This window comes from Takifugu flavidus, chromosome 8 (assembly GCF_003711565.1).
Source record: "Takifugu flavidus isolate HTHZ2018 chromosome 8, ASM371156v2, whole genome shotgun sequence".
Lineage (NCBI taxonomy): Eukaryota > Metazoa > Chordata > Actinopteri > Tetraodontiformes > Tetraodontidae > Takifugu > Takifugu flavidus.
Window position 1 is genome coordinate 8,023,631 of NC_079527.1, and position 27,395 is coordinate 8,051,025.

Below are 27,395 nucleotides of genomic sequence, written 5' to 3' on the forward strand. Positions count from 1 at the left end.
TCCTTGGGAACCAACCAGGAATTCAGTAATTTGTATCCAAGTTACCATAACTGGCATTTCAGATATGATCAAGTAATGCATTCCTTTAGCAGAATTTATGCTGTTAGAAGAATATATACGCGGCCCATTGTACCATTACTAACCTATCCATAGCATTTATAATGTGTAAAGGGATGAATTGTTGTGACTCAATTGTCATAATATTAAGGTCAATAGAATGAATCAGAATACTGAGAGAAATAAATGCATCACTCAAAACTGCCCTGTGAATAAGCAGGACCCGCCGCAGGACTGTAATGATTCTGTGTTACGCTTTGTAGAGTCTTGCACTTACATCAAATGAAAATTTAATAAATAATAATAAGAAAATTGTGACCTGTCTGGAAAGACATACTCTACAACCATTAGAAGATTACTGCGCCAAAATCCGAAGCCATCCTTTTAAACAATCAAATAATCTATGTCACTCTATAAAATGTAAGTAGAAGTGGAACTTTTGAATTGGAATCCCGTGTATTATTACACACACACCGCCAGGGGGCGCACGAGCGCCGACGACTTCTGCGGTGCGCTGAATTCGTGCACAGGCGAAGCAAATACAGTCACGTGACCGCACGTTGCCGTTGGTGAGTTTTCCCCATTATGGCGGAGGGGCCAGCCGTGCGGATGGACTGTCTCTCCCACTCTGCTCCGTGTTTTGTGTCTTGAGGGAGTGGGCCACCTTTTTTTAAAATTTTTTTTTAAAGATTTCTTTTACATTTTCCGACAGCACCTCGGTGTCTTTTCAGGACTGCACCCGTGTTGGTCGGCAGAGCCATGGCAGACCGCGGCGTGGATTTGTCCGCCCTGCCAAAAGAGGTTAGAGACCAATTGGCGGAGTTGGATCTGGAGCTGTCTGAAGGTAAAGGAGGGGAGGGGGCTGACGGGCTGTAGGGAGGAGGGATGCTTTAGCACATTTTCAAGCTAGCGATGTGTCCTAGCAAACTGGGCTAACGAGGGTTTAATAAAGCCCCAGTTTAGACTGTTATCCCGCTTTAGCTCATTAACATTTGAATAAGAGCACACCGGCACCGACGCCGTGCTATTAGCTTATTTTGCGCTAGTACAGGATGTGGGTACACGAGGCTAACAGGGCATGACAAGCAGCAGGAGGAAGAGAAAGGCTTTCATCCGTTCCATTGTGCTTCTTTTATCGCGGCATTTTAAATGCAAGGCTTCAAGTTTGCCCCTTTCGCTATCGGACCGTCAAAGCTGAGTCAGTGGGGTGGCCACAGGCTAGTTCTGGCTATCAGATCGACCTCTCCTCTCAATTCCATTGGACTTCCTCATATGCCATGACCGATCTGTGGCCACATGTCTTTGGGTTTGACATCATGAAACCATCGTATGAAGCATAGTTGTCAACTTCCTGTGCCAGTCCACGAGTGCCTTGTTTCAAAACAGCTGTGAGTCACTGTGACTTGTGCTGGTCCCATCATAAGGCCCGCAGGCATCTGCTGTGGTTCCATGAAGAGTCTGGTGTGAATGACTCAGTAGTCAATGTGCTTGACACCTCGCTGGAGAGGTGATTCACAGGATGTGTACACCTGTGCGAACCTGTCCAGAATTATACCCTGCAAATTGTCCAGCTGTTGTGATCTGTGTACCGAAACAATGCATGCGTTGTTGTACATTTCCCACATCCAAACGGTGCATTTCCCCTCACTAAATAATAGTGTAAATCAACCCTTCCCCCATAGCAGCTGTGAGCCTCTCCTCTGGTCTCCACATGCTGTCACTTCCTTGACAATACTCCCCCCAAGTCTTGACACCTATGCTTCATTCTTTTTGTAGGGGTTACTGGGTTCTGCTGCACGGCTCTGATCATCCACACAAGCTCATCCAGAGTCTGTGAAATTGGTAATAATAGTCAGTATTCAGTGCCCCCCCCCCAACTGACAGGTCAATGCCTGCAATATTACAGGTTGGTAAGCCTTTACTGCAGGTGACATGCATGCATGCAGGTGACATGTCATCGCCTTGTATACAAGTTTTCTTGACTCCATATCGGAGCCTCCTTCAGACCAAGTGGAAATGCCAATTCCTGCGTTGCTTGGATAAGAACACAGGCTGCCAAATGGCCTCTTAAAAAACAGCCCATTTCTACTAGCCCCCTGTGACCACATGGACACAATGAGAACCATTCAACTGATCTGCGTCGCCACGGCCAAGAGCTCTGCTGCCATTTAGGCCATTCAGCTAAACCCAGCCTTTGTATGCACGCTGGAATGAGTTGCCTCCATGCTCGTAGTCGGGGGGCTTGTCACTGGCCAGACTCGGGGAAATTATGTGTGGCCAGTGGGTCGTCTCTTTCCCTCTCAGCTGGGTTCGGGGTAAAAGGTCACGCCAGGTTCACCCCAGCAACTGCTTTACCTCACTGTTGCCCCGCATCACTCGGCAGATTATGATGGCGCTGGAACGAGCCGGGTCCCTGCCAGACACCATGTTAATGGGTCGATGCTCTTTGAGATTGAATTTCTCTCTGCTTGGGAAAAGACATAATATTACTTTGTGATCTCTGGTATTGTCAGCGACTCTCGGAGGCCTTTTTAATGAGTAAAAGCATCTTAGACGTGATACCCCAGTGTCAACACACATCTGCCTGTGCTGTTGAAGCCTGATAACGTGCTGTGGAATCTTGGAAATAATGCTGCCGAGGCGTAATTAAACTGCAGTTAAGCATGTCAGTGGATGCACCTGTGCTTGTAAGTACCCACTGAACCGGACCACCGGTATGGATTTGATCTGGTCTTGACTTAATTAGAAGCCCGGCTCCTTCATGCGTCTTAGCAACGGACGTGCAGGTTCTAAACGTCTTCAGCAGTGTTCAGGAGCCCAACCTGTTGTAGCCCCGTGACTCACTACGATAAGGCGTGTCCTTTCCTATGGGGCACATCTCTCAACCGCAGAGTAAAAGAACCAGTTTGAGCTTCCAGGCTCATCTGGGCTGTTTACCGAGCCGCTAGGTGTGATGAATCGCTCTAATCAGGATTCTGTTTTATGAGGACCCCTTTTTTTTGTGTAGCGTTCAACACACATCCTCACTCACCACCTGACGCACCAGGAAGGTGTGACGCTGGCGTTGATTTGTGCACTCCTCCCACTATTTGATGTAGGTTCGCAGACTGTGACAAACCAAGCTATGCTGAGTCAACACATTTATATCTGCCGGGCGCAATGATGCAGCCATTAAAGAAATCAGGCCCGTTTGTGTGTTTTCTTCTTTGTCCTGTGTGTTATCAGCCTGTGGAAGCTCATGCAGCTGTGTCACTACGCAGTCCGTGCTGCCTGTTGGGCCACGTGAATGTGTTAATGCTAAAGAATGCTCTTGTGAATATAAATAGCCCTGGCTGCTAAGACAAATTCACTTTCATGCCTCGGGAGGAGAACACAAGCATCTCTTTGACACAAACGCTGGGGCTTCTTCACAGCGGAGGCCGCCCTCCCAGAGTTTGCAGAGTCACCCCGAATCGCGTGGCGTCCTTCTCTCTCCGAGGCTCGTGTTCCTGGCTAGTAGTCGGTGTTGGTAGGATTTCACCGCCGGACCAACTGGCCGGTTGGCGGCTACATGTGGGTCACCGGTACGCCCATGGCTTGTATGTGAAATGTCACAGCCTGTTGAAAACTGCTCCTTTCAGGCCGCTCAGCCCCATAGTGAAAGTTGTCACTTGTACGCTAATTGTTAAAAAAAATCAAGCTGGCAATTCCAGACACTTGTAATATATTAGCTTTAAATCCCTGTCGGTAACATTACGGCAGGGAAGTCTGAGGCAGAGCTCTGCAGAATCGGCATTTACTCGCTCTAATCTGCGTTATTGTTTCGGACTGTGCTTTGACAACAGGCTTTGTTCACTACTGTAATGTTACAGGTAACCACCCGTCTGCTGCAGATTCAGCACCTCACACACGCTTTGGTCTCATTTCAAACTCACGCCAGCCACAGCTGATCGCCGCAGCGGTGGCTGAGGGCACGGTCAGCAGCGTGTTCCGGACAGCTGTGCACGCTGCTATAAATGAGAGCACAGGCCTGCGTCACAGGAAGGGCTGATAGGAAATCGGTGCTCATCGGTAAGGCCAACAGGCCGCATATATGGCCAGTGAAAGTTTCCAAAAGGTCAAGTACGTGTTGTGTTTGTCAGCTTTGGTCTCCATTTGTTTTGTGTTGAGTCCCCTCTGTGGCGAAAGGGTATTTTAAACATCCAGCGAGTTGAAGTGCTCTGGAAACCCCCCCCACTCTCAATTCGCTGATGTCTATCTCCCTCCTCGGCCCCTCAGAGTACATTGTGTTGGGGCTTAGCTCGTAGTTGCCAAACCCTTTAATTCAGTTCCCCAGAGGGAAAGGTAAAACAAAGGCCATGAAAACACGGGTGGGGCTTCAGCCTCTTGAGCATCAAGTGTCAGGAGCGCAGACCTGTAGCCCGGTGCGAGCCCACGCCTCGTACACTCGTGAGCATGAACGGAAGTGTTGTTTTTATTTTGACATTCAGACAGCGAGGTCTGGCCAGTGTGGCTTTGGTTATTTCCTGGAAATTATCTTGGGAAGCATTTTACTGGTACAAGTATGCTGGTTTCAGTGGTCTGTTACGCACTTTCCAGTTTACTCTGTGGTTTCAAGACCACATTGTAATAATATCAGTCGCTGTGTTTTCATTTTAACGTCTCATTTCCTCACATCTCCTCTCCCCTCGCTCCCTTGTTACCTTGCACCCTCCCTCTTCACATGAGGAGGAGGAGGAGCATTTTGCTGACTCAAGCGTTTGCGTGATACAGAGATTGACAGCATTTCACGCAGCTTTCCTCTCTGCTCGTCATGGTTGAACATGGGCGAGTGTCCCTACGGAGTCGGAGCTGTCGCCCTGATGACAGGCTGTTTCATGGCTGTGAGCTGTGGGTGGTGGGAGGTCAAGACCATGAGCTGTCCGGGGCGTAGGCAGGATCTGTGTAGCCTCACTGTCAGCTGCAGACTCAACACTTGACGTTCGCGTCTCTTAAAGGCCACTCGTGACACGTTATGAGCCTGTAACATTGATTTCAAGTGTCAGCTGCCTGGTTAACATTCCTCCTTCCACGTTTATGTCTGTTATTAAGTCATCATCCATAAGCTATTAAGCAGTCAGGAGGCATCGTGCGTCCATACGTCATCCGAAGATGATATTACGAAGGCCAAATTGATGCCAGTTCAGCTCAGTGAACCTCAGGTCAGGACCTCTGTATCTCTGAAGTGGAACACCAGTGCAGCCCAGTGTAACCTGATCCTCTTTCAATGCTGCAACACAGATCTGCCATTTAGTAATTAGGCTGGAGTTTCATGGAAGTCTCTAAAGTCTTGAAAATGTTTTCCTTAGCTTACTGTGCTCATGCTGTCCACAAAGACTTATGATGAAAAACAGCCATCAATGAACCTTTTTCATTAAGGAAAACTACATTAAAAATCAGCTATGAAGATGAAGACTGACGAAATATAATCACCACTTTGGTAAACGACTCAAAAGGAGACAAAAATACTGTGGGAGGAACAAATGGAGAAATCCGATCAGAACCCATGATATTGGTAGATCGATCCCTCTGGAAGCAGATCCACGGCTTTGGCCCGGGGAAAGGTATAAAACTGGCTTCACTCGTTATCAGCAACATCACGAACACTGGCTTTGCCCCCTGACCCAGTTACTCTGAACATAAATGGACTGATAGTGAGACATTAACTCATCTATATTGCGGAATAGAAATTTTATAGAAGTTTTCTAAATGTCTCTTTGAAAACATAGAACTGCTGGTGAAACCGGCCGAGCATTAGCAAAAGAAAGAAGCTATGTTGTGGATTATGTGTGTTTTTCCAACAATGTGGTCATGTGAGCAGAGGGAGAGAAGTGGATTGGAACAGTACTCCAGGAAAGGGAAATTCTCTTCAACCTGACAGACAGGTTCGAAGTGCTGACGACAGCCAGACTCCAATGGGAGTTTAAACTGGGAGGCTTTTATCCCAGATAGTCAGATTATGTTGTTTTAGAGATGATTGAGAAGAGACCAGCCTTTTGATTCATGTTCTACATTTGTTTAGTCTTGTGTGTGATAATTCTATAAGTTATGAGCTAGGTTTGCAGAACTGGACTGACTGCTGCATGTTGGGACATGTTCTGCAGGTCCCTCCCCATCTTTGCATTTTCTGCATGTTTTCCTCTGCATTAGAGTGTTTTAGTATATCCAGCATTTAGGCTGATGTGACCTTTTAAATTAAATGTCAGGATCTTGTTAAGAGGATTTGTTAAGTGGGATAATACCACTTTATTCACCATAGTGTGTATTGTTGCCCTGTCCGTTCACATATTATCAGATTGTATGTTACAATAATTGATGAGGCCCATTTTAAGTGGAGCTCTTGGCTTTTCACCATGGGTTCTTATTAGTAGATGAAATCATTGATAGACTGAAAGCATCATCCATCTCACTCTCTCCAACAGTCGGCCAGCGCTGGAAGTGTCTCTTGACTCTGCTGTACCCGAGCAGGCAGCTGCGTCAACACTGTTGCCTTTGCCAATATCAAATGCACAACGTGCTCGAAGTAATGAGGAAGTGGGGCAACATTCTGCACTCGCACAGAATGTCGGGGGTTTAAAAGTTTGGAAAGAACCTTGGCTTTAATTCTGTGGCGATAACGACAGGAAGCAGCCTGACCATTCAAATGTAGATATTTCCCTGGCCAGCACAATTAAGCCGAGTGTTTTTATTCCAGACAGGAAGGTGTGATTTGATGAAGTGATTGAGGTTTCTGCCCACATAAATGTGTGCATTAAGTTGTTAATCCAAGAGTTTCACGGTAAATTGCTACCAGTAAAGTTTCGGCCACATGACCTTTGGTAAACAGAAGACGCAGGCTGATAGCAGAGCAGATGGGGGGAACAAACCCAGAAATTAGACCCGGAGCCAGTAAATACAATACAGAGAAGTCAAACACACAGTCCAGCTCAGAGGAGCACGGCTGCAGCCCAAAACAGGAAGCACGGGGAGCCGTTGCACAACCGCCCGGACTGCTCTACATCTAAAGTGCATTCACACTGTGTTTAAGAGAAGAAAATCCTTCCAAATCAAGTTATTTCATGTACTAACATTCTAAAGTGCTGTCCACTGAACATTTAATACAGGTGTAGTTTTGGAAAAATGAGATTTTCTGTTCAGATCTAACTGATCTGATTAAATTGCACACAATGATGTCAATAGCTTGTGGTTTTTTCCCACTTTTCCATTCCTGGTGCGTGTTGCACTGACTTCCTCACAGTAAACCAATGCACGCATTCTCGATCACGAGCGTGATTATTAAAGATTGGTGAGAAACTCTGATAGTTAAAGCTGATGAGCATCGGCTGATGATTTACATTTACATTAGCTACAGTCAAGCCAGCACAAACTGGAGGCTTGTGCAACAGATAATCTTCAAAAATGACCACTTTCTATACGACATAGATGTCAATCTTTACATATTGCACAGTATAGAAGGCCTGGTGCTGGTAGTGGTGAGGCTGCTGTGCAGAGATTTGCTGAACGTTCTTCTCCGTTTGACTCGGGTCTGATCTCGGCTCGTCAGGACAAACCAAAACACAAACTGGAATCTTTGGATCCAGCCCACAATCTGTCAAGAAAAATTACATTCCTGAGCCATTTTCTCAGCTGGCTGACAGGTTTCTGAAGTCATCCAGAAATCACTGCATCCTCCCTCACATGGACTATCCGGCTCCCAGGAGAACCTGGGGCCTACTTTCACCGTGGAAAACTGGAGCTGGGGGTGAGAGGCCTTGTACGAGTGTTTCATATCACTTTCCAGACGTGAACCAAATAGTCCCTGAGTGAGAGCCGCTGATATTTAGTCATCGGATGCAGGAGTCGACGCCGAGTGGCTGCAGGCTGTTGGAGCTCCTCTATCTCCTCTGTTTCTTTTCTCAAAACACTTGTTTCTACATGAATGCTTTTGCAGATCTTCCAGTGGCTGATGATGTTTAAGGTTCATCAGTCAGACCTGAAACTGAGCATTTGATTGGCAGTCTCCCACATTTCCACGTCTCTCTCTTCCCGAGGGGGCCTCAAAGTAGATATGTAGAAGACTCGGCTTTTTACGGAAGTAAATCCAGACACGTAAGTAAATGTAGCTTTTAGTTTACCTACATGTTAATCCAGGGTGGGATTGTACAGTATGTTTTCATGTTTTAAGTGCTTCCATTGAGTGTAGACAGCACAGTAACACGGACTGTGAGTAAGAACCATGTGCCAGTAAATGGCCTTGTTGTCAGACTCCATCTGCATTTCCTGTCATTTACCCACATGCTCAGCACAGCATCATTCTTCTTCTTCCTTTCTGGTGTTTCTGCATTCTAGAGCTCCAAAAATAAGATCCCGTGACTGACGTGAGCTCGTCTCTCTGCCCTTGTATCTACGTGTGTTTCAGATGTAAATGTGTGCACTGCCTTCTGTGGGGTTTCTCACTCTGCTCAGCTCACCGAGCACCCTGCAGGGGACTATTATTTCCTTTGTTGATGTGTACTCCTCGTGAGATTAAGTGTGTTGTATTTTCCAAATTGAATTTATTGCAAACAGTAAACCACTGATAAACAAAGACGGCTTTGTGCACCAGTGCTGCTGGCTGGAGGCTTCAAGATGACATCACACGTTTAGAAGACAGTCCATCATTGTCGGCCAGCCTTTGTTTGACACTTTAGACAGACGTAATCGGCTGGGTCACATGTAAAATGCCTTTTCAAATTATGACCAATGTTCTAATGTGGAAACGAGGTTGGATTTGTGCTGCTTGTTTAAAGAAGTGTATTGTTTACCTCTAGCTTACTGAGAGAGGAACTGAAACTGGTGAGGCAAGTGGGAGGTTCGGCTGGCAGCAACGGTCGTGTCACTTCCTGCCAGAGATGAATGTTAACGCTCTAATCTGGGCATGATAATTACAGGGCTTCAGTTCAATCTGACTGTTTGTGTGTGGGGGGGGGAGGTTGGAAGATCAGGCAGGTGTTTACAATCCAGGCTCTTTCCCCTATAAACTATTAGATCCCCATGTGATCCCGAAGAGACGTTAACCCAGCAGTGACCTCCAGCTTTGATCACCTGTATCTTCAGCCAAACTTCTGATCCTCCCGCCTCACGGTCGAACCCCACCACACTTGTCAGAAAGCAGCGTGCGTCCGCTGCGCCTTAGAAATAACGGTTGCTTTCATGCTCGCTTTTGGGCTGGCCCTGGCATCTCAGGAAGAAATGTGCTCTCACAGCAAAGCGGATGGAAAACCAAATCGGCATTATGGACGCTTCACGAAGCGTCTGAAGCAGAAGCAGGAGCAGATTGTCATGACCTGATATAACACGGAGAAACCGCAGCTATTTCCTTCTTATTGCTGCAGTTAAGTTTAGATCTGCAAGACTGCTAAAATGTTTTCTGGTGGTAGAAGTGGAAGTTGAACTGCTTGTTCAGATTCTAAACACAGCCCCCCCCCCAAAAAATTCTCTTCTTCCTCTAATATTAATCAAACCCGCTGTTGACTGACCTGGAGTCTAGCCCCGAGTCTCCGTGTGAGGATTCTTCTCCGCTTTTGTTTATTCTTCTCCACATGGTGTTCTTTTCACTCGGGTCTATCTGGCGCTCCTCTCTGCATACCATTATTCATCACTCATGATTTATTCAGCACAGCTGGCTTTAATGTCGGGCATCTTTGAGAAACCAGAGATTAAAGGCGTTGTTAATATTGATTAAAGGAGCAAGAATCATGAATCATTCTACGGAATCAGCGCTGCAGCGTTGCTATCTGCAGCCAAAGATGCTTCAACACGCAGTGACAGTTTGAAATTGTCCCTTCTGGTAACTAGGTGTGCTGTCACTAAAGGATGGTAGATTAAAGTCCATGTAGAAGGCTATTAACAAGGATTTGTCTTTTCATAGATAAGCAATGAATGATTGGCATTGATGCTTTTTTTTGTCCATTGTCTTTTTTATTCCCTCTTCCAGGTTGGTGGAAGTTTTCTTTTACTTGTTACATGATTTTGTGGATGGCGCCTTTAAGTCTAAAGTTTTACTGTTTGCTCAGCTGGAAATGTTTTTCTTTGGTTCCTCTTGTTTGTTGCGTTTCCCAAATATGTTTGCTTATTAGATTCGGGGACTTTTGCAGTATTTTTCCCCTTTCAGTTCATAAACGTGCATCCATTCACTTGATCATTTTATGGCATCTGTTTCTGTTATGTTCCGTTTCCAAGAAGTCGTTGCACTCGTGCACCTCGAAGTTCTGCTTTCTGCTGTTTTTACGTCAATGTCCATTTTTATGTCAATTTTTGAAATGAAATCACATTGTCCCCCATTCTTGCCACATTTCATCTCAGTTCCGATTTTCTTGGTGAGGTGCTTGAGCAAACGTCCTTGTAGCTGAGTTGGTGACTACGTTTGCTGGGTGTAAACAAAACCCGTCAGAGATAATTGGAGAAAATGTCATGTTGCATCTAGGCACTGACACACTAACATACATCTGACACTGGCTGTAAAGCCCACTGCACATCAGACTGAGTCAGCATTCTTTCCTCTGTGTGCTGTAGCTGTTAACCTGGACCAGCTGTACACACACACACACACACACACACACACACACACACACACAGACATATATGTATTCAGTCTGGACTTTTTGGCCATTGAATTGATCTCCTGGCCAGTTGTCTCTCTCTCTCTCTCTTTCAGCGCAGTGTTCTCCAATCAGCACATTCCTTTTTCTAGACACACTGGGAGATGTTTTTGGCAGCTCAGCTTAGGGTGGGGTGACGCTTATATCCTGTCCCCTGACAACGCACACACGCACGGAGCCACGATACTTTTCAAAACAGCACATTCTTGCTCTTGAGCGTGCAGCTCCTCCTCTGTTGTGCAGCATCTGTTGTACAGTATCTCTCTGTCAGTTGTTTTACCCCCACACCAGTACAGGCGCTCTACTGTGATAACTGCCCTCCCCTCCATGCTTCCCTCCATCCTCTCTTCCCTCAGTGGCGCTGAGGCTTTGACAGAAACTTGTCAACAACAATAAAGCCCCGTATATGATAATCCATTTGTCCGCCAAGTGCAGCATTGGTATTGTTTATCCTCACGTGTTCTGAATGCAAAGATGTCAGGAGCCACCTAAGGAAAGGAAGGACAGTTCAGGTTGGTGGGGTCCAAACAAAACAACAAACCCTTGTGGATGTGACTTATAGTCCAAGGCCAAATGAGGAAAGACAAGCAGTGGGACATTTGACACAGTTGGAAAAAGTGTGTGTGTGTGTGTGTGTGTGTGTGTGTGTGTGTTGGGGTGGGGGGGTAGTGTAGATAACGTGTCACAAGTTCACATGGCTTCCTTTATGCTTATTATTCCAAGTGCTCCTGATAGCCTGCAGTTTAACCATTGTTCTTTGCTTGCTGCTTATCTGCAACGTGTCCTAATCATATTTAGGTTTTGTAGCCCAAAGAAGGTTTTTGTGTGATCATCTTGTATTTTCAACAGGATAATGTAAAGCCAAACAATGGAGTTGTCTCCTTGCCTGGCTGTGAATGGACTGAGCCTCAACATGTGGAGTTCAGTAGATTTGGTTTTAAGAGGATTATTATGACTCTAGCCCTTCTAATGTATTAGCTAAAGCAGAGGCTGCGTGTTTGCATGTCAGAGGAGCATTGTGTGGATTGTATACTTGCTAATACTTTTTGTGCGTTTGTGCGTTTGTCTGCAAAGTTGTCTGCTGTTTGCGTGGTAATTGAGCCGAACATAACGGTGTGACGCTGCTATCTTCTCTCCTAGGTGACATCACGCAGAAGGGTTATGAGAAGAAGAAAGCCAAACTGTTGGCCTCCTACATCCAGCATTTGCCAAGTAATACCAACACTGCCTTTCTGCCCTCTGTTCTGAGAAGTTACAAAATTTTATCAATTCATGCCTGAAAGTTGCAAATCAGTTGATAGACAGATACAAAGAATACAAATACAATCTTCTATTAGGCTTCTTTTTGTCCAGTTTGTTCAGGAAAATTTCTGGCTTGGTGTAGCACTCTAGTGGCCAGTATTGGGATTACAAGCCACATTTTATAAACACTGTCACGTCAAACAATATGACGACAATTATGATGACAAAATCCACACACCAACAAGCTGCAACATGTCTCAGTGGTCACCTATGAACCTGTGAACAGACTAATCTGAAACCACGTGGAAGAAGTCACAGAAATGTGCAAATTGCACTGCTTTACTGTATGTATGAGGGTGTGGTGCTTCCTCAGGAAATTATCTTCCACATTATTATTTTTACCAAAAATACAGCTTATTGCATTCTTGAGCATAATTTACTAAGGTAAACACTTTATATAATTTCCCCGTGGCCTCTCTTGGCAGAAAATCTAGTAAATGTCAGCATTAATGTCTTAATTGAAGTAACACTCATGCTTCTGTGTTGCTTAGTCTGCAACAAGAGTTGAAAAAGTTTCAGGTCAGTTTTTTCCCGTGACTGCCATCAGTCCTTGTGGTCTGTAAGAGCCATCATTTCATGTGACTCTCTTCCTCAGATACCTTTTGGGAGTAAAGGAAAACAAAACAGATTTTGTCAAAGTTTTAAGGCCCTAACAGTACAAGCTGCATCAGTTGCAGAGAATCTGTGCTGAGGTTGAATTTAGAGTTCTATAAAGATGTCCACATTTCAATGTGATGTCAAATTATGGATGTTTATTAAAGTATATGTTTTTTGTAGATTTGGATCTGCCACCGCCAGATGTCCAGCTTTCTCCAGGCCACAGCGTTGACCCCAGTCCAAGTCCTGAAGCCCCAGGCCCCTCCACTTCCTCCGCCTCTAAACACCACCGTGCACACCGCAGTGGAGGGGCAAGGGATGAGCGCTACAGATCAGGTTCTCCTCCATCTAGAAAACAAAGATAAGATGTTTTAAATAAACATGTCTTGACTGTTTCTTCTTATGTGTGTAGACATACACACAGAGGCAGTGCAGGCGGCACTGGCCAAGCACAAAGAGGAAAAAATGGCACTGCCCATGCCGACTAAGAGACGATCGGCCTTTGTTCAGTCTCCGATAGATAACTGCACTCCTCCAGGTAAGCTGGCCTGCTTAGCACTCACATGGGGGTGGCTTGATGTAACGTGAGCTCTCTTTTATTACAAACCCTTTTAGTACTTCCATTATGTAGGCCAAAGATGACAAATGTAGGCTTTCACCCTAAGCACTGTAAAGTATCTGAGTCGTAACTGTTTCCCCATTACAACAGACACGTCTTCTGCATCAGAGGATGAGGGCTCACTGCGCAGAAAAGCTGCGCTCAGTGCAGCACTAGCTCAGAGCCTGCAGAGCCCGGATTACTGGATCAACCGTTCCGTCCAAAGCTCCTCTACTTCCTCGTCTGCTTCTTCCACCCTCTCCCATGGAGAGCCCAAAACCCAACCACTGCCCCAGCTTCAACCTGGTGTTTCCCTTTTGGCAGATGTACTGGCACACACGCGTATAGGTAAGCTTTACTGATAAACGCCTCCAGTATAACTAAACGTGTTGGCTGGCTGCTCATACCCACCACTCTCTGTTCTACCCCAGAAAACAGTGTCCCTCCAGATGTGACCTCTTCCACTCCCCAGGATAGAGGGTCCAGGGTGGACCTGGCTCCTGCCGTCAGGGGAATGAGCCGTGGGCAGAGCCGCTCCAGCATGCTGGATACAGCCGATGGTACACTAATGAATTTGCCAGGACAATCATTCATTTTCAGTTTTTGTGTTCACAGCCTGGTTAATATAATGTGGTAGTCAGTCCTGTATAGTTTGGCTGGTTGCATGGCTTAATCACACCAGTTGTTATGATTTGCATTTTGAAGCTGATTGATGAGCAATATAATCAATAGACCAGCTACACTGAATCATCTATTTTGAATCATTCTGACCATAAATCTCATTTCACTGTGTTATGAATGCTGCCACTGACACAATTTTTGTGTTTTTTTTTTCTTTTGGGTCCAATAATCCCGTCCCTGTCTTGCCTTTGATTTATTTATTTTTTTTAAAGGAAAAAGAAAAGGTAATATAAAAAATCCTGGGGAAGGTCACAGATGCTGTCGATGCCCAGATCAGCTTGCTTTCTTGCCTGGCCGCTCTTTATCTTTACGTTCCTTTTATGTCATAGTGTAGCCCTAGAGAACCTCCTAAATGCTGTCAATCTGTGTCCAACTGTCCAGCTGTATCTTTTCCTGTTGATTCCAATCCTGCCTGTGTGCTGGTGCGTGTGTCGTCAAGTAGTGCTTTGTGTTAGAAGTGCATGTGCGTCTGTGTATTCAGTGTTTACATGTGTCTGTGACAGTGGCTGCTCCTCTTGTTTGTTCAGGCGTGCCTGTCAGCAACAGGGTGTCCACAAAGATCCAGCAGCTGTTAAACACACTCAAACGGCCAAAGAGACCACCACTCAGCGAATTCTTTGTCGATGACTCGGAGGAAATAGTAGAAGGTGAGGGATGCATGTGCATCTGTGTGGTTATTTCACAGACAGCTTGGTTATTTCATCAGCTATTATAGTTATTTAAAGAGCGCTATCCAGTTTCTCGGATGGTTTCATTCAGATTATGGTTACCTTTTGATCTCACCCTTTGTTATTTTCAGATATTTGTTGCTTAGTAACGGGTGTGCAACACCATGTCATGCACTGAAACCCCTCAATCAAGTTGATAGTCTATACATGTAGTTGAAATAAAAAATACCATGTTAAAAAAACAGTTAATCACATAAAGATACACTTACAAGTGATCACTGATCTTGTGTTACTCTCACAAATTTCCGTTTCAGCTTCAAGAAATTACAGCATTTTTTTTTAATGGTTAAAACTTTAGACTTATAAACATTTGCTGCCTCCTCTTCTATCTAGTGCCCCAGCCGGACCCCAACACCCCCAAGCCAGAGGGACGACAGATCATCCCAGTAAAGGGGGAGCCCCTCGGAGTGGTCAGTAACTGGCCCCCTGCCCTTCAAGCTGCCCTGGCCCGTTGGGGGGCCACGCAGGCCAAGAGCCCAGCTCTTACAGTTTTGGATATCACAGGGAAACCCCTCTACACCCTCACATACGGTGAGAAGAGATCTTGACTGGAATATGAATATTTTTAAACTGTTCTGTTCTGTAGCAAATCAATATGGGACCTTATCAAAAAAATCATTCCTGGCGTTTGATCACAACAGGTAAACTTTGGAGTCGCAGTCTGAAACTGGCCTATACTCTACTAAACAAACTGGGCACCAAGACAGAACCAGTCCTGCAACCTGGAGATCGGGTGAGGGTCACTTCAGTGGTGATTCTCCAAGTAAGGTTGTAGAAGAGCGAGAAGCAATGTTATTTTCTGTTCCATAGGTGGCGCTGGTGTATCCCAACACTGATCCTGGGATGTTCTGGGTAGCTTTCTATGGCTGCTTGTTAGCAGAGGTCATTCCTGTGCCCATTGAGGTACCGCTGTCCCGACAGGTAACATTAAAACAGTGTTTATTTGTAGGAGACTGTGCATACATTCACTCTAACTGAAACTGGTAACTGCCACTGCATGTGGTGTAGTTCTATACCTTATATCAGCATTATGCAGATACACTAAGCTAGTGTTTTTTTTGGGATTGATTTAGCTCATCCCAGTTGGTGTGTTAATTGTCTCAGTTGTCTCCATTAGTCTCATGACCCCCCCCCCCCTCTGTCTCTCTCTCTGTATAGGATGCAGGCAGCCAACAGATTGGCTTCCTATTAGGCAGCTGTGGGGTTAGTTTGGCACTAACTAGTGAGGTGTGTCTCAAAGGGCTTCCCAAGACCCCAAATGGAGAGATCATCCAGTTCAAAGGTCAGTCATTGCCTCCGTCTCTCCGCGGGAGCCATTACACAAACCCACTAATGTCCAGTTTCTGTCTGTGCTCTCGAAAGAATCCTCTGAATGTCACAAAAATGTCAGTGCAGCTGCTCCAGATTATAGTTTTAGTTTAATGTCAGGTGAAATATTTCAGTGTGTTTATAGTGATGTGTTTATTTCCGCCAGGGTGGCCAAGGATGAAATGGGTGGTGACGGACACCAAATACCTGACCAAACCTTCCAAAGACTGGCAGCCTCACATCCCCACTGCCAACACAGACACAGCCTACATAGAGGTCGGCTCCGCAGCTTTAATTTACCTTTGAAATCATATCTCTATGTATCATGTGATAATGTTTTGTAAATTTGCTGAAATGTGGGCATGCTGTGTGTTTGTGTCCGCAGTATAAAGCCAGTAAAGAGGGGACAGTGATGGGAGTTGCTGTGTCTAAGATCTCCATGTTGACTCACTGTCAGGCCCTGACACAGGCCTGTAACTACTGCGAAGGTCAGAACGTGGTGCTTTTTGCAGATTGTGTCTCTGCCTTAACTATTTGTTCCTCAAAATCCCGTTTGAAAGTCCTAAAACAGTTTACAGGAGTGTTTTATCATTTCTGTCTTAGGGGAGACACTGGTGAATGTTCTGGACTGTAAGAAGGACATGGGCTTGTGGCATGGCGTCCTAACGGTGGGATCATCCAGTCATATAACCAAAATACCTGTCCCTTTTTTTAATACTTGTAGCACAATATGTGTATGCAGCATAAATGTGACATTGACATTTTTAATGCTTCCCCTCCCCCCTCCAGAGTGTCATGAACAGAATCCACACCATCACGGTGCCCTATGCTGTCATGAAAGCATGTCCCATGTCCTGGGTGCAGAGAGTCCATATTCACAAAGGTTCGGCCATTGTTAAACTGCTTGATGTGTATTAAAACAGATTTAAAACATTGTGTTTTCTAAATATTTTGAATGGAATCAGGTGACACACTACAACAATGAAGCGTAACTTCAAAAGTTAAATTACAACAAACCTATATCAGTATGTTTGTCCAAATAAGTAGTACTGATAATGGTGTATTTCCCTCCCCCCTTTAGCACGTGTGGCCTTGGTTAAATGTCGTGACCTCCACTGGGCTATGATGGCCCACAAGGACCAGAAGGACACCAACCTGACATCCATACGCATGCTTATTGTGGCTGATGGTGCAAATCCATGTGAGTTAGCTCTCCTAAGCTAATGTGTTCTACAGTACAGGCCTTTCTTTGAAAACGAATGGCAATTTTGGCTGTTTTGCTTTTCGTCAGGGTCTGTGTCATCATGTGATGCCTTCCTGAATGTTTTTCAATCTCATGGTCTGAAACCTGAGGTGATCTGTCCATGTGCCACCTCTCCAGAGGCGCTAACTGTGGCCATTCGCAGGTACTGTATCTGCATGCACATCTGTGTGTGCCTTCTTTGTCTTCTAACCAGAAGAAAAAACAGTCAGAAATAACCTTGAGACTTGCAGATGGTGATATCCTGTCCCGTTTGGTTACTTTTTTTCTGCTCCTGCAGGCCGGGCGTGCGTGGAGCCGCTCTACCAGCCAGGGCCATATTATCAATGGGTGGGCTCAGTCATGGGGTGATCAGGGTAAACACGGAGGACAAAAACTCTGCCCTGACTGTTCAAGACGTGGGTCACATCATGCCTGGAGGTCAGCTACTGAAACAGTTACATATCAGTGCACACACATGTATCTTTTCCAGACAGCAGGTTTAAAATTGAAAGCTTTGGCTTGTCTGTATTTTAGCTCTGATGTGCATTGTGAAGCCAGAGGGGCCTCCTCAGCTTTGCAAGACAGATGAAATAGGGGAAATAGTCATCAACTCTCGAGCAGGGGGCACCTTGTACTACGGACTGCCTGGTGTCACCAAGAACACATTTGAGGTCTGTCAGTGTTTGAAGTTCATTTAACTTTCCTCTTCTCTTTTTTACCCTGGTGTAAAACATGTAGCAGCTCACACTAAATAAACATATTAGTCTTTGAGGGGAAAAAGATTGGTCACCTTTAGTGACACATTCAGATAATGAATAGAAGAGTAGCTGTAAATGATCCACTAGATGGAGCCACTTTCATTGTTCTCATGCTTGTGTTTTTTTTGTACTTCAATCTTTTCGTGTGCTTTTGCATGGATGTTGCGACTAACCTTTGATTCCTATGCGAATATTTAGGTGATCCCTGTTAATCAAGCTGGAGCGCCTATAGGGGAAATTCCCTTCTCTCGGACTGGTTTGCTTGGATTTGTTGGACCAGTAAGACATAAGAAACTGAACAAAAATGTGGTCATATGTTTGTGTTGCTGAGTGAATCTGCCTACTTTTCAGGGCAGTCTGGTGTTTGTAGTTGGGAAAATTGAGGGGCTGCTGATGGTGAGCGGGCGGCGACACAACGCTGACGACCTCGTTGCCACTGCTCTGGCTGTTGAGCCCGTAAAGACAGTTTACAGGGGGAGGTGAGACATCCACTGACCTTTACCACCTTCACTAAGGTGTTTCATTCAGTGATGCACGTGCCCCTATCAATAATCACTGTTCATCTCCCTGAACCCTTCTGCTGCCCATTGTGTGTCCTCATTCCTCTGCTGTTCCTCTGTCCAGGATCGCCGTGTTCTCAGTGACTGTGTTTTATGACGAGAGGATAGTGATTGTGGCAGAACAGAGGCCAGATGCCAGTGAGGAAGACAGTTTCCAGTGGATGAGTAGAGTTCTGCAGGTAAATCTCTGAATTTTACTAGTAGATTTATTCCACAAATTTTCAGCAGCCTTTTTGCACGATGAGCTTTCTGAACTTTCCATTGCTATGAAACCATAATTCTATTTCCTGTCAAGGCCATCGATAGCATCCACCAGGTTGGCCTTTACTGTCTTGCGCTCGTCCCGGCCAACACCCTTCCAAAGACGCCTCTGGGAGGGATCCATATCTGCGAAACCAAGCAGAGTTTCCTGGAGGGAAATCTGCACCCCTGTAACATCCTCATGTGCCCACACACGTGTGTCACCAACCTCCCCAAGCCTCGGCAGAAACAGCCAGGTCAGCCAACTCAGCGACTCGACTATTTAAAACTAATCATGATTAAAATGTGAAATCTGGGCCATGATTCATATAAAATCCTGCTGCTGGCATCAGATAATTGGTACTGTTGGTCTCTGCAGTGGATGTCGGTCCTGCTTCGATGCTGGTTGGCAACTTGGTGGCTGGAAAGCGCATCGCCCAAGCTATAGGCAGAGAGTTGGGCGTGGTCGAGGACCAGGACCTGATCCGAAAGGTACCATTTTTCACTGACCATGAATCACGTGGGGCACAAGCTTTGCAGAAACAAATAGGACAGCCAAGATCTTTAAAAATCAAGAAAATAGCTCTAATGACATTCTTTTTCAGCATATAGTGAATGAAAGAGGTTCAGGAAGGATTGTCATGTTTTGAATATTAAAACCAGGCCAAGCTTCTGAAGACAGGAGACCCGTGTGAACAGTAGGGCCTCAGCGTCCAACTGGAACCTGGCTTCTAATTTAACAAAATTTATATTGAATAATTTCTCACCCTTTTTATGCTTCCATCATCAGTTATGTTTTAGGACTAGATCTTTAAAAAGTGTAGTTTTTTTTGGAAATAACCTCAGGATCTAGAATTTGTCATCCACAATCTGTTGTTACTTGTTTTTCTCAGCTCAAACCTGAATGATCTACACACGGTGGCAGAAAAATCCCCAAAACATTTCAGTTTTAACTGGACGTTCACTGTTACAGTCAGACATGGTTTATGCTGTCTTATCAAAAATCTCTTGTTGTTCTGCCTTTACTTTGCCCGAGTTGGGCTTTAGCTCTATGTGTGGCCCACCATGATGGTAAGGCTTTAGCCGGGCCCCCATCCCTCTTTGCTTCTGCCTTTTTGTCAGTCAGCTTTTGCAGCCGCGATTTTCTGATGAACACCAGCAACAGCTTTGGCCTAGCACACCGAGATGACTGTCCAGCCTGGCTCCTTGGCCAGCAGGGGTCCACACACACTCCCAGTGGATAGATAGCAATACACCAGATCTGAACTTAAATGCTTATCGTACCACTGATTCTTACCTACTAAACTAAACCAGAAAAATCATTTTATTTGGTGCTATAAATTAAATAATGTGATCTTCAACCAAATCATTGGTTGTGCCACATAGAATATTAACAATTAACCGTAAACAGGGTGAATTTGGGATGTTTTTGTGTGAACCTCTGCTAGCTCTGTTTGCTGTGACGCTCCCATGTGTGGCATGGCTTGATGAGTGGTCAGAGCACTGACAGGCAGTTTGCATGATCTGTTGTCTGACAGAGAAGAGCGAGAAGCACGATGACTCTGGCAAGCAAGAGTGACGGTGCTGTAAAAATAGTGTGCTTGTTGTCCAGAGAACACTAGCCTTTTCCGCTTCAGTTCAATATATTACATTCCTTTTCCTTTAACATATTCTCGTCAGCCTCTTTTGAAAGCTTCATAGCTTGTGTTTAAAAGTGGCTTCAATTTGCCTCCTACCAGGTGCAGATGGTCTCAGCATGACCCTGCACTTGGCAACAAATATTCTCTGGACACTGCCATCCTCCTGTTGTGCACTTCTGTGTCTTTTCAAGAGAGCTCTCACAAAAAAAATTCAAACATGTCTTTAAATGTTTCCCTGGTCTTTATGCTATATAAAGCCTGATGGAATTCAACAAATCTGTCCGTTTCCACCGAGAGGTTCGTTTGTTTTTAATAGTGGGTTGAATGAGTGACATATAAATGTTTGAATACCTTTATCTGTTATCTGTAAGCCATCTGTGCATGTCTTGTGCAGACGTTGAGTCCAGCTGCTGTTAACCTTTGTCACGATGCTCTCTCTCTCCACCAGCACCAGTTCTTGTCTGAAGCTCTACAATGGAGAGCACAAACTGATCCCGACCACATCCTGTATGTGCTGCTAAATGCTAAGGTAGACTAGCCACACACCCGCCCTCATTATGATAAAATCCATCCAAATTCACCCAGTATTTTTGTGTTAAAGGAAGCGCTGCTATAAATGCTGCTGCTTTCTCTTCTCCTTTTCCTCTCTGTTGATGGTGATGGTGACGATAATCCATTTTGTGCCGCGCGTGTTCAGTCATGTTTCTTTTTTTTACTCTAGGGGGTGGCAGTGTGCACAGCAACTTGTGCTCAGCTACACAAAAGAGCTGAGAAAATCACAGCAACGCTTTTGGAAAGAGGAGGTCTGAACGCAGGAGACAACGTGGTGCTACTGTATCCTCCAGGTGCACAAATACCTAATTCACACATGTGGTGTGTTTTTTGTCACACATTAAGTCTTATTACAAAGTTTTAAAATTTCGGGTGTGTTTGCAACGTTGATTTCTGTAGGCGTGGACCTGATAGCTGCCTTCTATGGCTGCCTCTATGCTGGGGTTATCCCGGTCACAGTGAGACCACCACACCCACAGAATTTGGCGGCTACTCTCCCCACAGTCCGCATGATCATTGATGTGAGTGCATTAAAATCGAAGAAATCTTATTCTGAAACATCTGAACGTTCACAATCCCTTGTTTGATATGCAGGTGAGTAAAGCAGCCTGCATCCTCACCACTCAGCCTCTCATGAGGATCCTCAGGTCCAGGGAGGCTGCTGCCAGCGTCAATATCAAGACCTGGCCCACTATCATTGATACAGGTACCAGAACCTCTTTAATTTAGAGCTGTGGAGGAATGACCCTTGAATAGTATCATTTTGCTGCTTTTCTCACACATTTAAGCCTTCAGGTCTGTCTAAAACGAATTCTCATTCTGACCACAAGGTGTCGTGGTTTGGCTTTCTCAGATATATATAAAAAAAGCTTCATTACATTTAGATTAGCAATATATGATGCATATAGCAAAAATATGACAAAAATCCCCCTTTCCTCAGATGATCTCCCCAGAAAACGACCTACACACATTTATAAGCCCCCTACCCCTGAGATGCTGGCGTACTTGGACTTTAGTGTGTCCACCACAGGCATGTTAACTGGAGTGAAGGTACAGTTCTCTTACCTATAATCCTTATTCTATAACATGTATAATTTCAAGTTCATTTTTACTTCGATTATTGCAGCTTTACCAGCAACTATGTGGAATTGGATTAGAATCCACCTGTTATTTATATCCTGAAAGTTGAATATCCAAGGTGCTATGGGAGTCGTAGCCACTGGGAAAGTGTCTTTATAAGCAAATGGATTCCAAACAGATGCATTTTATTTTAATATATCACCTTCCTTTGCTTAAAACGCCCCAACGGCAACATGTCCTTTTTTGGTCAGATGTCTCACGCTGCTGTCAGTACCCTGTGCCGCTCGATTAAGCTGCAGTGTGAGCTCTACTCCTCACGCCAAATAGCCATCTGCCTGGACCCATACTGCGGCCTGGGCTTTGTCCTGTGGTGCCTCTCCAGGTAGCTCTCATAAACAGACACGCTGGTTGCTAAATGCAGGTTGTTGACAGCTTGTTTTTTTCCCCTGCCCCAGTGTTTACTCAGGTCACCAGTCCATCCTTATCCCACCCCTGGAGCTGGAGAGCTCACTGCCTCTGTGGCTGAGCACGCTCAGTCAATACAAGATCAGAGACACCTTCTGCTCCTACTCCGTCATGGAGCTCTGCACCAAAGGCCTCGGCACTCAGACGGAGATTCTGAAGGTGAGACTGGGTCTGTACTCACAGAGATTTCCTCGGGATTGCAGGGATTCCTTGTAATTGGATTTCTCTTTTGTTGTGTTCTGTTATTTCTGTTCCAACGATGATAACAACACTCTTACGATTGTATATTGTTTAGTGGTGTCAGTTTCTCTCACTAAAATGAGTTGATTTGACTCCCAGGCTCGGGGTCTGAATCTATCCTGCGTGCGGAGCTGTGTGGTGATAGCAGAAGAGCGTCCTCGCCTCTCTCTCACACAGTCCTTCTCCAAGCTCTTCAAAGATCTCGGCCTATCGCCCCGCGCTGTTAGCACTGCCTTCGGCTCCAGGGTCAACCTGGCCATCTGCCTGCAGGTCAGTTTCATACATACTGAATCCTCTTTTGACTTTGTTCTTCACAGTTCTTCTTCTGTGCTGCAGATCTTTGCTCTAACTTGTCAAACTCGTATTGTTTTTCTTTTTTCTCTGCCAGGGCACTGCCGGACCCGATCCTTCCACTGTTTACGTTGACATGAAGTCTCTGCGCCACGACAGGTATGCTGAAAGGTCAAGTATCCACAATAAAGATGTCACATGATCGAGGCAGTGTGAAAAGAATTCTTCTGTTGCTCAGGGTGAGGCTGGTGGAACGAGGAGCTCCACAGAGTCTTCCACTCATGGAGTCGGGCACAGTAAGTATTGACTGTGGACTGAAAGGCTCTGGCCACAGACCCAGACGTGGTTCACTGAGCTCCAGACTGAATCCATTTATTTTCTTCTGTAAGATTCTACCAGGGGTCCGAGTCATTATAGTCAACCCAGAGACCAGAGGTCCATTAGGGGATTCACATCTTGGAGAGGTGAGCTCTGGAAATGTTGAGGCACAGTTGCTTCATTTACCCCCATTTTGCATTTATTTCAAGTCTTTCAAGTCCAAAGAAAAGTTGACTTGTGTGTCATTTGTTTTCAGATCTGGGTGAGCAGTTCTCACAATGCCAGTGGCTACTACACCATCTACGGGGAGGAGAGTCTGCAGGCTGATCATTTCAATACCAAACTGAGCTTCGGGGATCCCCAGACTCTGTGGGCCAGGACCGGCTACCTGGGCTTCATCAAGAGGACAGAGCTCCTTGATGCAAGCGGAGGTGAGGAGACCTTCAACCTGGACTGTAGCATAAAATACGTGGGAACAACCTGCAGGACCGATATAATTCCACTGTGCTTTGACTCCTCACTGTCACAGATCGCCATGATGCCTTGTTTGTGGTGGGCTCTCTTGATGAAACATTGGAGCTGAGGGGGCTGCGCTATCACCCCATTGACATAGAGACGTCGGTGTCGCGAGCTCATCGCAGCATCGCAGAGAGGTCCGTGTCTTCACACTGCTGATATGTTTGAATCTGGAGAAACGTGGGTCAACGGTGCTTCAACACTTTTTCTCCCTCACCAGTGCCGTCTTCACGTGGACCAACCTGCTGGTGGTGGTGGCGGAGCTCAGCGGCTCGGAGCAGGAGGCCTTGGACCTGGTGCCCCTCGTCACCAACGTAGTCCTGGAAGAGCACCACCTCATCGTCGGGGTGGTGGTCATCGTGGACCCGGGGGTTATTCCCATTAACTCCAGGGGAGAGAAGCAGAGGATGCACCTGCGCGACTCCTTCCTGGCTGACCAACTAGACCCCATTTACGTGGCCTATAATATGTGATCACCCCCCCCCCCCTACTGAAATGCAACGAAATGCAGAAAACTGAGCCTGTGGGTTCTGAGATGAGGGAGAAGATCTCGGGGTGCATTCTGTAGCAGACCCCAGCTTTAGCGTACCAAACAGCGTGGGAATGCGAGTACAATCCAAATATTGTAATGAGCTTCCCTCAGAAACTGTTGCAAATTTTCTTCCACCTGCCCAACGGCTGCAGTCTCGGTTCCCCTCAGTCCCTACAGCAGAAAGGCAAATCTCCTCCCCTCATTACAAATTACATCCATCCACCATCTCGGGAGGAACCTTGCTCATCATTCCTTGACTACATCTTAATCCTTTATGTTTTAGAGACATTTGCATTTGGCTACTTTTAATCAAAGAAATCCTTCCTTTTTAAAAAAAAAAATCAGATCCATTCATCATTGCTTTTTTAACCCCCCCGTCAAAAGGCAGGATGTCACAGAAGAACTGCTGAGAGGAGCTGGAACTTTCCCCTCTTGCACTTTAGGCTCTCGCACCTTTGAGTCCACCGCCTGTCTCACCTGCCTCAAGGGGACACCCCTCCCTCATGCGTGCTGTTTTCACAAGAGCAAATCCTCATCAGTATTAAAAGGTGCCTCCGGCCCACGGGGGCAACTCTAAAATAACGTCCCAAACAGGCCGTCGCCCGTTTCCACCTGGTCCTCACACGTTAGGGGGCGTTGCTTAAAATATTGGTGGTTTGGAGGTGTGGGAGGGGTCGTTTTATTCTGTTAAAAATGATCTTTTTGATTCACAAAAGCACACATGCAGACGTTGATGCGAATAGAGGTTTGTCCTTTAGGTAGGTGTCCTTATGATTGTGTGAGTACTAATTTTTTAGAGGAAATGCTGCAGCTTTCTTTATTTTTTAGGTGTAAATGCTAGTTGCTAATTTGGACATAAAAATGTAAGTGGACAAATAGTCACACAGCACTGGATTTATGGGTTCAGTGGATTAGATGCTGAGTATGTAGGCCGAGCCCCAAAGTTCCACGTTTCATTACATACGTCCCAGCATCAGCAACACAAACTGCTGAAGGTACTTTGTGCTAAAGAACCTCTTACAAACACGCATAACTTTTATCATTTCTTAATCCACTAAGTTGCATTTTTGTAAGATGATTAGCAAATGCAAAATATTTAAAAGCACATTTTCTCTGTGGTTGGAGATTTTCAGCATTTTGGCCGTCGTGTGTGTCGAGTGGTCGGAAATTTAAACGGATCAAACCAGACCAGTAGATAAATGTCATGGTGAGATTGTCCAGAATTAAAATCTCCAGTTTCCCTGGTGTGAACACACATGGGCCACGAGCTTTCATGTAAATAAATGCAGATCATCACCAGAAGGCAGATCAGTGCCTTTTTTACTGCACCGGTGTGACGTTTAAAGCAAAAGAAGACGTGAAGGAGGACAGAACTTTGCCTTATTAATCCTGTAGAACTTCAGTGCTTTTCATGTTTTAAGTGTTTTAATGACCTGTTGAAGACTTTTTCACACATGGACTCAGAGGCTGAATTAAATTTGCCCTTTTTACATTCTTGGGGGGGTGGGGGGGGGGGTCGGCTTGCATTTTTATGTTTGGCACCTTTTTCATGTCGTCATTATCATTTACACCACTTCATTGTGAACGTCTGTAACACTGGAAACTAAATGACACCATCAGGACGGGCAGCAGCCAGTTAAAAGTAACCCTATCGTTTAAAATTCCAAAATTTCCTTTTAAATAAGAGTAAAACTAGAATAGCGACAGGATATTGTCTGTATACTGTATTTTAGAGGTCAAATACTGTATTACTGCTGTTAACGTAAAGATAGATGGGGACATTGTCGACACAAACTTGAGCGATCTTTCATACTTGACAGCATTTTTCTGATTTGTTAATTTATCACAATACAAAGAGAAAGGAAAAGGTTTTATTTTGGCAGGAAAAGTGTGCACTTTCCCAATATCAGAGAGAGAGAGTGTGTGTGTGTGTGAGTGTGTGTGTGTGTGTGTGCAGTTTAACCGTGATATTTGGCAATTGTGGTGCAACAAGGTATGTCTTTTGTAAACAACATCAATGAATGGAATATAAACTTTTTTCTCTCTTTTTTTTTGTCGCCTCTACTGTGTTTTACATGTTTCCATTGGAATTTGAAGTCAAATCTATTTTATAGGGGTTCCATCAATATATTTCTAATGTTTCCTTTTCATTAAAACTGCACAATTGTTGCAAAACAGCCAGTTTGATTTAGAAGCAGCTTCATATCTTGTACAGTGTAACAACACGTCAGTTTATGGACACTGAAGACCTTTTGTGTGTGTGTGTGTGTGTGTGTGTGTGTGTTTGTGTGTGTCTCAATTCAGCATTATTCATAATAACAAAGCAAATCTGAGCTGCTGTGTAATTATTGCTTTGTTGCTACTGTTAAACTCCAATTACATTTAATAAAGTTTTATAATTTCACGTCGGCCTTTTTGATGGAAATCGGTGCTATTCACAAACGGGGAGCGGACAAACGTTGGCCCAACAGAAAGAAGGTTACTTCCTGGACGGCCTGACCATGTGAATTTATCTTCATCCCTTCCAGGGTTTCAGAATTCCTCTCACGTCTCCGTCACAGAACGACTGCAAAGACTTTTTCCGTTCATTCACGCATGGTAACGGGGATGTGTTTCCAATTTTTCATGTTCTAAGCACAAAAATGTAAACCTATAAGTAACAACTGAATTAGGATCTTTCATACGCAAACTCAAGGGCCCACAGTTTATACCTCAACAACTCGTGTGTTCACTATGCATTTTCAAGCTGCAGCAAAGTCATTCTGGGCTTGTCAATGGTGCGATGACGTCAAACTTGACAAAATACTGTCACACTGTCATTCTATGTGTTTTATGTAAAATAAAACCCATTTGTCAGAACGGTTCTTGTTTGTTTTTTGTTTTGTTTTTTTTGCTCTGGAAACTCAGGTGACCTCTGGAATCAGCAGCTGTATTAAAGGGGAAAGACCTCCGACCAGCAGGGGGCGGTGTTACTGCTTCAGCCACCGAATCTGAGCTGTCGCTTATCAAAGTTCACACTTGAACTGAAGGTGTTTTAACAATTGATGTCATA

The 27,395-nt window shown here is 45.1% G+C and overlaps 1 protein-coding gene across 2 annotated transcripts; it reads left to right on the top strand.

Moving 5' to 3' along the window:
- The first annotated feature begins 620 nt into the window (after window positions 1-620).
- dip2ba (disco-interacting protein 2 homolog Ba) lies at window positions 621-27,207 on the top strand. Of its 2 annotated transcripts, XM_057042083.1 has the most exons (39): window positions 621-901; window positions 11,835-11,906; window positions 12,774-12,929; window positions 13,006-13,131; window positions 13,303-13,539; window positions 13,623-13,751; window positions 14,400-14,519; window positions 14,934-15,131; window positions 15,242-15,333; window positions 15,411-15,521; window positions 15,759-15,882; window positions 16,075-16,184; window positions 16,294-16,396; window positions 16,512-16,576; window positions 16,698-16,791; window positions 16,990-17,109; window positions 17,200-17,314; window positions 17,450-17,589; window positions 17,686-17,822; window positions 18,108-18,188; window positions 18,261-18,388; window positions 18,534-18,648; window positions 18,765-18,966; window positions 19,089-19,201; window positions 19,757-19,780; window positions 20,798-20,878; window positions 21,071-21,194; window positions 21,301-21,422; window positions 21,496-21,607; window positions 21,842-21,951; window positions 22,233-22,363; window positions 22,437-22,605; window positions 22,786-22,956; window positions 23,075-23,136; window positions 23,216-23,273; window positions 23,367-23,441; window positions 23,552-23,726; window positions 23,825-23,948; window positions 24,032-27,207. In XM_057042083.1, exons 1-39 carry the CDS (start codon window positions 817-819, stop codon window positions 24,282-24,284), a joined length of 4,764 nt encoding a protein of 1,587 aa, XP_056898063.1. In that variant the 5' UTR covers window positions 621-816; the 3' UTR covers window positions 24,285-27,207. The 2 variants fall into 2 exon arrangements, with proteins under 2 accessions (XP_056898063.1, XP_056898064.1); XM_057042084.1 differs by lacking the exon at window positions 19,757-19,780.
- The last annotated feature ends 188 nt before the right edge of the window (window positions 27,208-27,395 follow it).

Bases quoted from the DNA above. Each gene is read 5' to 3' on its own strand.
- dip2ba (XM_057042083.1), top strand. From the start codon at position 817: ATGGCAGACCGCGGCGTGGATTTGTCCGCCCTGCCAAAAGAGGTTAGA. The intron at 13,132-13,302 runs GTAAGCTGGCCT...CCATTACAACAG, and splicing joins AGATAACTGCACTCCTCCAG to ACACGTCTTCTGCATCAGAG. The intron at 18,189-18,260 runs GTAAGACATAAG...CCTACTTTTCAG, and splicing joins TGCTTGGATTTGTTGGACCA to GGCAGTCTGGTGTTTGTAGT.